Below are 11,965 nucleotides of genomic sequence, written 5' to 3' on the forward strand. Positions count from 1 at the left end.
ACCCAGAGGACAAATAAGTAAGTCAAGAGAAATAACTAAGGCACGTTCACTGTACACGGTACAATGAATATATGTCCCCATACATCACGTATCTACCACGAACTCACCAGAGGGGGGAGGAACAGAATCTCACCAGGAGACCAAAGACCCCGAGGACTCTGAGTAAGAGTATAGCCGAGGATGCGAGAAAATGTGAGCATGCGCCATACCCCACAGTGAGTATTCCTCTTGCCTCCGATCGCAGACGTTATCACTTTAACCATTCTCAGCGCCACGTCATCTTTGTTCGCAGGGTACAGAGGCTTACAAATAGAAGAAACCAGTAGAGGGAACCCGGATCGAGAAATGAAAATTGACAGCTCCTCCTGAAGTACCGCGGGCACAAGATGGTTATTATGGACTGTGCGTAATTGTACGTCTCTTAGCAATTCTTTGAAGTTTTGATGTCAATTCAAATCGATTTTAGTTTACAAATGTTTTACTATGTGAAATTCTCTGAGGACAGTTTCAAGTGGGTTTGTGTTATGTTAGAAGACATGACAATCGAAATACAAAAATTAGTTTCACGTTTGTGCCGCGCAGACTCTCATCCCTCACCGGAAAGTAGTGGTTGCAATCACGCTGTGCTGTGCTTACAAGCCTTAGCATAACGTTTTCGGGGCTTCTTGGTATGACCATCTCTCAAGGGCATTCTTGGGGATGCGCAGTACATTAGACCCAGACACCCAGTGAGTAAATTTAGCATTATTTAATGAGAACACTATGAAGTGTAATATCATTTTTGTTTTCAATTACATCGATAAACGAGTAAAAAAAGGAATTTTCAAAGCCTTCCTTCTTCTATTGCTTGGTTTAGCTTTTCCAAGTTGACATAAAAAGGATTGCTTAGGTTTTGGGGTTCAAAAGGAAGCGTTTTCATTGAAATGGCGGAGGAGGTTGAACTGTTACATTAATATGAATTCCCAGTTTGCTTGCTAGGCTACTTTTGATGGTACAGTTATCGGTAAAGAGTCAGTGGCCATCGATTGCCTTTTTTCTACGTCAACAAGGAATCTGGCCAGATGTCATCAGGAAGATGCCACTTCATTTACTTAGAAGCAACTAGTTGTGGAAATAGTTTTCTTAGTTCTACTCCGCATCGCTGTCGTCAGATGAAGTTTTAGGAAGCATTGACCTCCATCGAGCTCCCCGATTTCTTTCGGGTCGTAGATTTTTCCGCTTCGCGGAGCTAGATGGCGATGACTCATTGGGGCTGTGATCTGATACAGTTACCGAATGTCGCCCTTCAACGTCGTTTCGCTTTTTTTGTAAAGATGATGGCAGGCTATCACTTACGGAATCTGACGAAATCACGATGACCTCTGATGTTGCAACAGTTTTGTTGGCGCCACTACTACTCTGTTCTGCTGTGGTATCAGAAGTCCCTTGAACACACGAAGTTGTGTTTGCACTGACGGACTGGATCCGCCCATGTGTCTGTCGCGTGTTCCTTATAACAGGAGGTTCGATTGTCTCTTCCTCGTCTATTACGAAATCCAGATCGTCTGAATCATCGTCTGGAGAAGGAGACGAGCTTTCACTTGACGTGGTCTTTCTCCGTTTGACAGGCACTGTCTTCCGTTTGCCTGTATTAGCACTAATAGGTCTTTTTCGTGTGGACGAGGGCACCGGTAAAGACCTGGTTATGCTTTGCAATGACACCAACTGAGAAGCAGCGATAGCCACTTCATTTGCACCAGATGCCTCAGTCCGCGCCCTATCAGAATTTGCCTCCCTTCTTATAGCTGAACTCTGCCCGACGGTACACATCTGTTGGGCAGGAGTGGTGAAGGACGTCGAGGATGCCATTCTGACGGCTGCCAAGCCAGGCTGTTTGCGTTTAGCAGCAGGTTCAACGGGCTTCGTTGCGAGTCTTGGACGTTTCCGAGATGCACCAACATTTTCAGAACTATTGGGTGGAGGGTGTCTTTGCACAAAGACAGGTCTTATTTGGGAAGTAAACCGCACGGGAATTTTGGAAAGAAGGGCTGGCCATAAAAATAAGCTACTGAATCGAGAGGATAACATTTTGTACTCGTACGAGTTTCGGTACAAACGATTTCCTGTCGCGACAGAAGATCTTTTGTTCTCTGTAGCGGGGATGGATACCGAAGTAATATCAATACGTTCTTTAATTGTCGTCGAAATTCTCGCAGTACTGTCTAGCGCAACATGCATTCCAGAATCTGATCTTGTTGTTATGGCTACTGAAGATTTCTCCTTTTCAGGAACTGCTTTATCTTTCATTTGCTGGGCTTCTTGTTGGCGCGGACTGGTATTTGGCGATGTTGTTTCTGAAGATTGTGCCCTACCCGAAAGTGTGTCATTATTTGCTGTTGGCGAGTGAACCCCGTCCTGATTAAGTTGAGAGTTAAACGACGTGGTTTTCGGCTGTCCTGAACCTGACACTACCTCACCATGTGATTGCTTGGTGCCCACACCACCGATCACTGAGCCACTATTCTTGATAACATGTTCATTAGTAGCAGAAGGCTCTTTCACCAATTGTTCGTCACTTGCAAACTCTGAAAATACCCCGTGGTCTTCACACGAAGTAGCATTACGAGTGTTGTATAAAGCTTCGTTCCTTAACAGAACATTGCCGTTTTGTTCTTTGCCCTGATCTGAACATCTGTTACGTGACTCGTCACGAGACGCATTAGTGACCTGTGAGACATTCGGCAAGCTGTTACTATTGCTACCAGAAGGAGCCTCTGGATACCCTGCTGTTGAGGCCTGGCACATTTGTGGGCTCATTGCGCTGACACCGATGGCTGGATTTAACATGGAGGCGACTCGCTGAAGCTGTGGGCGAAGCAATAACAGAGATTTAAAAGTTCTAAGTGTTGTATAACATGGTGGAAGAGGTGGAATTGCTGGAGCGCGTTTTTGTGTAGTTTGGTTTGTTGAGGATGCGGAATTCGCTCGACTTGAACCACTTCCAGAGTCCACTTGCGCCAAGTTTGATGTTTCACTGTTGTTTATACTGTCCTTTCGTTGTAAACCCGCAACTTTATTGGATTTGTCTAAGTCAGTTTCACTGCCTTTGGCTCTCAACAAGCCAGACTTTGATGAACTTGGCATAAGCGTTTGTTCTCCATCTCTCCGAGTTTCACTGTCTCTCGTGACGTCACCAACACCAGCATGAACATGAACATCAAAATGAGAGGATGGCTGGGCAGCAGTAGAGACACCGCTGGTTTCTTTCTGAATTTGCTTGTTCCTCTGATATTCTTGACCACCTTTTGTCTGCGTATGCTGTTCATTTGAGCTTTCAGTGGTTGAAGAGGCATTTGCAGCGGAAGAAGGTATTGTGGGCGATTTCTCCGAAGTACTTTGACTGCCCGCAACGGTCTGTGAAGTTGCTGAAGACACATTTTCAACTGAGGAGGGAGGTATGGTGGATGATGCGGCCGGCGAGGTGTTTGCAGTGACTGACGAGACATTTGTAACTGACGTGGGGGGTAGGGTCGATGGTGTGGCAGAAGTGTTTTGAATGGCCCGAAGAACAGTTGGTATGTCGATGCTAAATGCCTGAAAAGAGAAACAAACATTCCCCAGGGTCAATTTTAACCTGAACATGAAAAACTGTGAAATGACAGTTATAGAGATTACTTGAGAAGGACTACCCTCCAAGCAGGATTTTCCCGCTTTCTGTTTAATATGCCAATTTCGAAAAGACTAATGGCAAGGCAAAACACTGAAACAAAAAACATCAATTTGAAATAAAGATTCGTGTCAAAAATAGGTGAAAACTGTTCTAAAATCGGTGCTAAGATCTCAACACAGAAAATTACTCAGTGTTACTTTACAAACGCATCCGTTTTTCTGTTTTAAAATGGTGCTCTTTTGTGAAAAACTAAACTATTACGGAGCTGGTAATGAGAAGGACCGCTTTCCAAGTCATATTCATTTTCGCCAATCCGGCTTAAAACATGACGTCGAACAGTGTCGAGAAAAAGCAAGAAAAGAGGAGAACAGGCTTCATACAGCTGAAACTACTCCCCTCTTGGAAGTTCTGGAGCTAAAATACTTAGCGAAAGCCGCGGTGTACGTTATAGACAAGATATCTGTTTACAAACATTGCTTTTGTTATTCAAATGTGCCAACCACAGGATAGCCAATGATGCTCTGGTTGGACATTAATGACAACAGGTGACGTCAACGATATCTTCCCTATACTTTGTCTAAATAACCGACTCCAGCTGTTATACCACTTTTTGTTGACTATTCCGCACGGTGAAAGGACCTTTACTTGAAAATGAACACACAAGTCAATCGAAATTACATGCACTTAGGAAAAACCTAGTGAGAGAAACTACGACTGCTTTTTGTACGATTACATTAACTATTCCGGTCTGGCCTGTGATAAAATGACTACGTTACATTTAAATAACTAAAAGAACTAAAAGAAAAAAGATTCCCCTCAGGGGAAAATAATAGGGTATCATTAATATATAATTAGGGATCTTCGTGTATCAGCTACGTTCTGCTTCAGTTATGATTGGCCAAGCCACCTCAGGGAGCAGATAAACCGTACTTTTCACTTCAGGGACTGTCATGGGACATTCTTTTGTTCTTCATGTATCCATGGGAATAACCCTAGGGCAGTTTCGGTCTAGAGAAAGCGGTTACACACACAAACGTCCTTGCTCGTGAGCAAACACCATTTACCCATGGGTAAAAGGGCTAGTGTAATCACAACTAATATAACCGTTCTGTTTACAACGCGGGGTGCACTGGGTCAGTAACGGTACTTAAGTTCAGAAATACAGCTAATCCGAAGGAAGCTCAAATTTGGTAGACTCAAGTCTAAACTACCACACAAACACAACACAACACATCTTAAACTGTAAAAAACAGACAACTTTTTTAAAAGACATGTTTCGGCATCATGCTTATGCCATCATCAGTTTAATCAGTTCCTAAGTTTGAACAGTTATAAAGTCTACGGGTAGATGAAAAAGTTATTACAACATGACGTAATACAAAAGCGGGTACTGTTTACAGCGTGACACCAAACATCAAGGTGTAAACTAAAACGTGAGAAAAGTGTTGTAATGCTGCAATGTTTGTTAAGTTCCGGTTTGATCTTATTTATATAAAAAGTTTCATTGAGTTTTAAATCAATTGAGTTGCTGGCAGAATCCAGAATACTAAAGCACGAAGGGGAGTCTTTGTTCTTACATAAAGGAGATGTGTTAAAATGCTTAAAAATATGTGAGTTTTTATCGCTTTCCGTGTGTTCCTCAAAGAAGCTTTTTATATAAATAAGATCAAACCGGAACTTAACAAACAATTGCAGCATTACAACACTTTTCTCACGTTTTAGTTTAGCCTGGATGTTTGGTGTCACGCTGTAAATAGTACCCGCTTTTGTATTACGTCATGTTGTAATAATTTATTCATCTACCCATAGACTTTATAACTGTTCACACTTAGGAACTCATTAAACTGATGATGGCATAAGCATGCCGAAACATGTCTTTTAAAAAAGTTGTCTGTTTTTTACAGTATTTATCATACTTGCTAATATTGCGACCTTATGGAAACCTCTTAAACTACTACTACTACGAACAAAAATGAATTCTTCTTTTTCTTTCGACTTCAAAACTATGTTAACTTACCACTAAAAGTGACCCAAGCTTTAAGCCTTGATTACAAAAAAACTGTTTATTTTAAAAAACAGGAAGACGCACCATAAAAGGGGACGCTTCATGCACTGCTTTTGATCGAACTCATTCAAGCACGACTGATTGTGCCTCGACAGCGACCAGAAAATTTTGCCCTTATGTTATAAAACTTGGGGAAAATCTCACTAGCTTGTGTTTTCAGAAGTTTGTTTAAAGCACCTAAACGTTATTTAAGTGTTGGAGCGGATCTTGTTTGAAGTTCGTCCTTTCTTGGTTGCATTGCCGTATTTTGCCGATTCTTGTTCAAAATGTGAATGATCTCGTTTTCAGAGATAAAGTGGAAAAGAATAAAACTCTTCTTTGACCTTGAACTAAAAAAAAATATTCTTTTATGGCTTCTAATTTTAGCGTGATTCATATTCCCTAGCTATTGACAGTTGACTCTGAAATGACTTTTTTTCCTTTTGCATTCGCTCGCTGAGGGCGTGCTTGTTTTCTTTTAAAACTCATGCCGTTCAAGAAAAATTCATTGCCAAACAGGTGAATAGCCCTTTTCACGGTTAGTTTTTCTCATTTGCAGTACAATGTAATCTAACGTGGATGCGAGGCAATTTTGGTCTATTTTGTAGATTTAACCCGAAATTGCCTCGCACCCACGTTAGATTACATTGTAATGCACATGAGAAAAACTAACCGTGAAAAGAGCTATTGCAAAGTAAATTTCACTCAAAAAAACCGATATCGTACTCATCGCTTCGTGATTCATGCGATATCGGTTTTTCAAGTAAAATTTACTGTGGATTTCACCAGTTAGGCAATGAATATTTCTATAGAAGAAAGCAAAGAAAATGATTTAATTATTAAAGCAGCAACCGGTTTTGTAAGGCTGTTATAGCCGGGGAGTGGGTTGTGAGGCTGGGCTCTCACAACCTATCGAAATGCTCCCAATGGCGTGCGACTCTAAGAGCCTTTGTCAGCTAAGTCCAACTTCTGGCCTCCACGCGGCGGAACTGGCACCACCGACAGGAGAAGGGGCGAAGGTGAAGCCACTGGCGCCTTAAACTGAACCAATTGCCAGTCATAGAGGAGTTTGACAACACGCCGACACTGGAAGAGCTCAGCATAGCCATCGACGGTCTCGCCCGTGGCAAGGCACCGGGGAAGGACGGTATCCCGCCGGAAGTTTTGAAGCATGGGAAGCAAACCATCATGCAACCGCTGCATGAGCTCCTCTGCCTGTGATGGGAGCAAGGTTACATCCCCCAAGTCATGAGAGATGCCAATATAGTCACCCTGTACAAGAACAAGGGTCCGTAGTGATTGCAACAACTATCGCGGCATCTCTCTTCTGAGCATCGTTGGCAAAGTCTTCCTTCGGGTCACCTTGACCCGCCTGCAGAGCCTTGCTTCGCAAGTGTTCCCGAGTCACAGTGTGGCTTCAGAGCCGGGAGGTCCACATTGAACATGATCTTCTCCCTCCGTCAGCTGCAGGAGAAGTGCCCAGGGCAGCAGCAGCCATTGACCCTCGCCTTCGCAGACCTCACCAAAGCTTTTGACTTGGTGAACAGACGCTGGCTCTTCAAGATCCTCCAGAAGATTGGCTGCCCTCCAAAGCTCCTGGCGATCATCACCTCTTTTCACCAGGACATGCAGAGTACGGTCTGCTTCGATGGGGCAACCAGCTTACGTGTGCTCATACGGGAGCTGCTGTTTGCAGACGACGCTGCCTTAACATCCCACAGCGAGGAGGACCTCCAACATCTCGAAGGCAAGCTGTCCCACGCCTGCAAGGAGTTTTGGCTAACGATCAGCCTCAGGAAGACCAACCCCCCCCCCCCCCCCCCCCATAGACAACAAGGAGCTTGAGGTTGTGGACACCTTCACCTACTTGGGTACTACCGTGTCAAGCTCGACTTTGCTCGATGCTGAGATCAGCTGCCGGAGCGCCAAAGCAGCTGCTGTCATGGCCAAACTCAACAAACGAGTAGCGGGCAATGACCTGTTGAGCGAAAGGACCAAGATGTGCGCCTACCAAGCTTGTGCCCTGGCGACTCTCCTTAATGGCAGCGAGTCGTGGACGACCTATGCCAGAGAAGAGCGGCGACTCAACGGATTTGACTTCAGCGCCTGCTGCACATCAGGTGGCAGGACAGAGTCACCAACACCGAGGTCCTGGAAGGCGCTGGCTCACAGAGCATGCCATCACTGCTCATTCAGCGACGCCTTCGATGGCTCGGCCATGCACATCGCATGGAGCCCGACCGCCTGCCAGGAGAAATCCTTTTTGGAGAACTCAAGCGAGACTTGCGATCTGCACTAATCGACACCAGTGCATGGGAGGACATCGCCAAACGCCGAAATACATGGCGGCAAAGTGTCAAAGCGGGGGTTTCAAAGGCGGAAGCGAACGCAAGAGTCCAGGCTACATGCAAGAGAGCGGCGAGGAAAGAACGCGCAGCCTCTGCGCGCGATTCCACAAGGCACGTCTGCGCCACCTGCAACAGAGACTACCACTCCAGGATCGGGTTATACAAGATCCTGTCCAAACCCCCAGCGCTAACCATCGCCTCTTTGAGACGAGGATGCCACTATGTAACCGGAAACATCAAAACGGGGACAATTGGAAACCTTTTATTTTCACTAACCCTACAGGCAGTAAGAATAAATAACCAGGGAGCTCCGCTTTTAGGCTTGGCTACATCTATATATTAAAGTGGTACTACGACCAAAAAAACAATTCTTTCTTTTCTTTGGATTTCAAAACTATGTTAACTAAACACTAACTGACCTTTGGATAAATTTCAAAGCTCAAAATTTTGCCAGTTAGGTGTTAAGCGAACACGCTTTCAAAATCTGAAGAAAAAAAGGAAATGATTTTTTGATCATAGTACCACTTTAACGTATACAGTCTACAATGGTAACTGAAGCCTGTTAATGTAGAGTGTCTAGATTGTCATGTAACGACGCCCTATAAACAAGTAGCGACATGCCTTAGTAGCCTGGTAATCTGATCGCTAAGCCGCAGCGACATGGCGGCAACGACAGTGTGCCTCTTGCTTAAATGGTCCGCCATTATTAACTTTAAAATCTTGAGAGAGCTGGATCGAGGAGAAAATTACGTCAAAGACTCACTAGTTTAACAATGCAACGAGTGTGTACGCGGTTGAATTAATATGCATTATGGGAGTTTCGGGCTTTTCATACAAACTATAATAAGCTGCATTTACACGCTGAAATTTTAAGCTAGCGAGTAAACGACGTCTTTTTTCCCTAGATCCAACTGTCCGAGGTCCAATCGCTAAGTTTAAGTTTTGAACGTAAGTAATGGCGGAGCATGAAATCCAAAACTTATACGCAACGTAAACAGCCTTTAGATAAAAATCAAAGCTCAAAATTTCGCCAGCAAGGTGTTTATAAAAAACACTTTAAAAATCCAAAGGAAACAAAAAAAAAGGAGTGATTTTTTAAAATCATAGTAGTATTTTACCCTGTCACGTTTACTTGAGGAGTAAAGTTATTTAGACACTTAAGTGATATCAGTTCTGGGGACAAATGATGTGGAAGTTGAACAGAAGGGTAATGGGACACACTCTGATATTTATCATACAGAACTTCTTACTCATACTCAGCATGACTGGACGTATGTCAATAACGATGTGGAATCTTCCAGCGAAACCTTCTCAGAAGACATCTAGTCCTTTGAGGGATAGAAACCAGAGCTACGACTAACCTGCGTAGCAAGCGCTGAGCAAAGAGGGCGCGATTTTAGGGGCGCGCTAAATAAAAACTCTCTTCGCGCTTGATGGTTACCAACGGGCATGTTAAAACTCGCGCTACTGCGCATTCTTGACAGGAGGGGATAATGCTCGAACCTCTAGTGTAGTCACACAGACCTCCGTTGACATCAAATTTCGAGTTTAAAGGTAGCCTCGTGGATCAGTTCATTCTTTTCCATGGCAAATAGGTCATTTTCTACGAAGACCAAACTGTTTTGAGTTGCTTCTATGCAAATTTAAACAGTTGTTTCTTTGTTCCCAGGAGAGAAGAAAACTCTTAGTTACAAAACATTTTGACAAAGCATTCTGGTCGCGGTAGTAAAATGATGCCATCATGCAAATTGCCAATTACTTACCCACTTCAGGGTGATGTTTTTTATATTGCTTAAAACAAGTTTCAATTGAGTACCATAAGACCAAAACCAAGGGAATTGCTTCGACCAATCAGGGAAGACAAATGAAATATTGAACCAATACTGTCGCCCGCCTACGATAAAGCATGAAATGCCAGAGAGCAAATCAAAATCGGTTTGCTTTTACTTCCGATCTAGCGCAGAAATGCAAAACCAAACCAATGGTGAATGTACTTTTAGCACTTAATTCAATAAAGATCTATCACGTGATTCACCTGCAAAAGTAGAGAGAAAGGTCCCAAAGATCCGGAAACAGGGACACTCTTCACGCCTGCAGTTGCTTCAGACTGTGTTTCAGCTTGTCGTTCTTTACAAGCCCTCTTTCCTTTGCCAACTTTTTTCTTCATAAGAACTCTGTGATGAGGTTGTTGAATTCTCTTTCTGTTGTTTCCCTGCAAGATCGCCCAAAAAAAGAAACCCAAGAAAAAGAAGAAAGTTGGGATATAATTAGTAAAAAAAAAAAAAAGATGACGGACAAAAAATAACTGGAAGAAACAAGCGACATAAGATCGGAGGATACCAGAACGTTTCGCCGAATGTTTTTTCGAGTAAGCTCTACACGGGTGTAGTCAGTGGAAAATTGGGGAACAAAAATTTGAAGGCGGTTTGGTTTGTACGTCACAGGACTACCATGCGAGAGGGTCAAGATTCAAAACCATGCCTGGAATTACACTTGGGAATGTGCGTCGGATACGCTCAACCCCAAGGTTTATCGACCAAGAGTGAAACAGGTTAAGGGCGCACTTACTGTTCGTAGAGAAGCCAGGGCAGTCGTAATTGGAAACTATATTTTAGTCTGTTTAACAGTGTGACACTTCGGTGATGTGGCTCTGCCGCTTAAGCCTCAAGGCCGAGGTCAAGTAATTCAGTAATCCTTATCTGCCGAAGTAGAGATGTTTGAAATAAAAGAAGGGCGCGGTTCAGTAGCAAACTCACCGCTTTTCTCTTCCGAGAACTTGCATTCTCTTCACCCGCTTCTGACTTCCGAGGACTTTTATGCCCTTCAAGTGCTTCTGACGAACCCCTGTTATCATCAGTCGCACTTTCAGGCACATCCTCTTCATTCTCTTCCGTTTCCGCATACTGCACTTGTCGTCTTTCCCTCATAGACTCGGACCTCTCCCTGGCTTCCTCTTCAGCTCGTCTTTTTTCTGCCCGTTTCTTCTCTTTGAATTTTTCCTTGGTGATTTTACGCCTCTCGCGAGACACTTCCGGAGGGAGTGGATTACGGCCAGGCCTTCCTCTCTTGGAGGGAAAATTGCAAACGAAACAATCACCATACCAGGATCAAGCACAACTGCTATGGAAAACGAACACCTACAGGCCAGCTGAGCCGGGAGCAAGTGACTTAATAAAAAGGATCGATTTCGATACATTGAACTTAACTCAAAAAGAACAAACTGGACATTGCAGCTCTGGCGAATAAATAAGGATTGGTGGAGTTTTTCCTTGGTGTTTTGAGGTAATTCTTAGACAACTCTAACTTATGCCGCCCAAAATCAGAGCTGGTCCTGCATTTGGATAAGGTCACGCGCAAAAGGCTGTTATCTGTCAGAAACCGACAGAAACACTGCTTGAAAATTCAGTTTGTTCGCGGTTTCAAGGGACGAACTCGGTTAGAAATGGACTAGCAAAATGCTTTCTGTTTTTCCATTCTTCATGATTCTGATTATTCTTGACGGCAGCGCATTGCTTAGTTCAAGCGAACTGTGCAAGTGGTATGCCAAATACAAATCCATGTCCGACCAGCAAGGAAAAGCGAAGCTCCACCTTATGAAGTAATCTTCCACTCCTGATCGAAAGAAAGCTATGATCAGGAGACCAACATAACTCAAGTCATAACACACTTACCACAACTGGCACATCAGGAATGTCCAAATCCTACAATGAAAAATGAAACGTTTCGACGACAATTACAGAGACATACATAAAAGTTACTTGAAAACTGAAGTGCAGAGCTAGTTATTTCTTTCACCAATTGATGGGAAATGAGGTCTAGTGTGGGGGTGAGTCTTCAGGCCAGATGAATCGTCCAACATTCAGTATGTTTATTGCAAACCTGCTCCACCCCTCCGTTTCCTCGTTGTGTGTTTGTTTGCGGAGT

The 11,965-nt window shown here is 43.7% G+C and overlaps 1 protein-coding gene across 1 annotated transcript in view; it reads right to left on the minus strand.

The window, feature by feature from the left end:
- Positions 1-733: 733 nt before the first annotated feature.
- LOC138042793 (myb-like protein X) overlaps positions 734-11,965 on the minus strand; it is a 28,795-nt gene continuing 17,563 nt past the window's right edge. Inside the window, exons 18-21 of the mRNA XM_068888800.1 lie at positions 11,713-11,742; positions 10,798-11,106; positions 10,077-10,253; positions 734-3,573 (exon numbers count right to left, since the gene is read on the minus strand). Of these exons, the coding sequence (XP_068744901.1) occupies positions 1,129-3,573; positions 10,077-10,253; positions 10,798-11,106; positions 11,713-11,742 (2,961 nt within the window). The 3' untranslated portion in view covers positions 734-1,128. The remainder of the gene's footprint in view (positions 3,574-10,076; positions 10,254-10,797; positions 11,107-11,712; positions 11,743-11,965) is intronic.

The sequence above is a fragment of the Montipora capricornis genome, chromosome 3, assembly GCF_036669925.1.
Source record: "Montipora capricornis isolate CH-2021 chromosome 3, ASM3666992v2, whole genome shotgun sequence".
NCBI lineage: Eukaryota > Metazoa > Cnidaria > Anthozoa > Scleractinia > Acroporidae > Montipora > Montipora capricornis.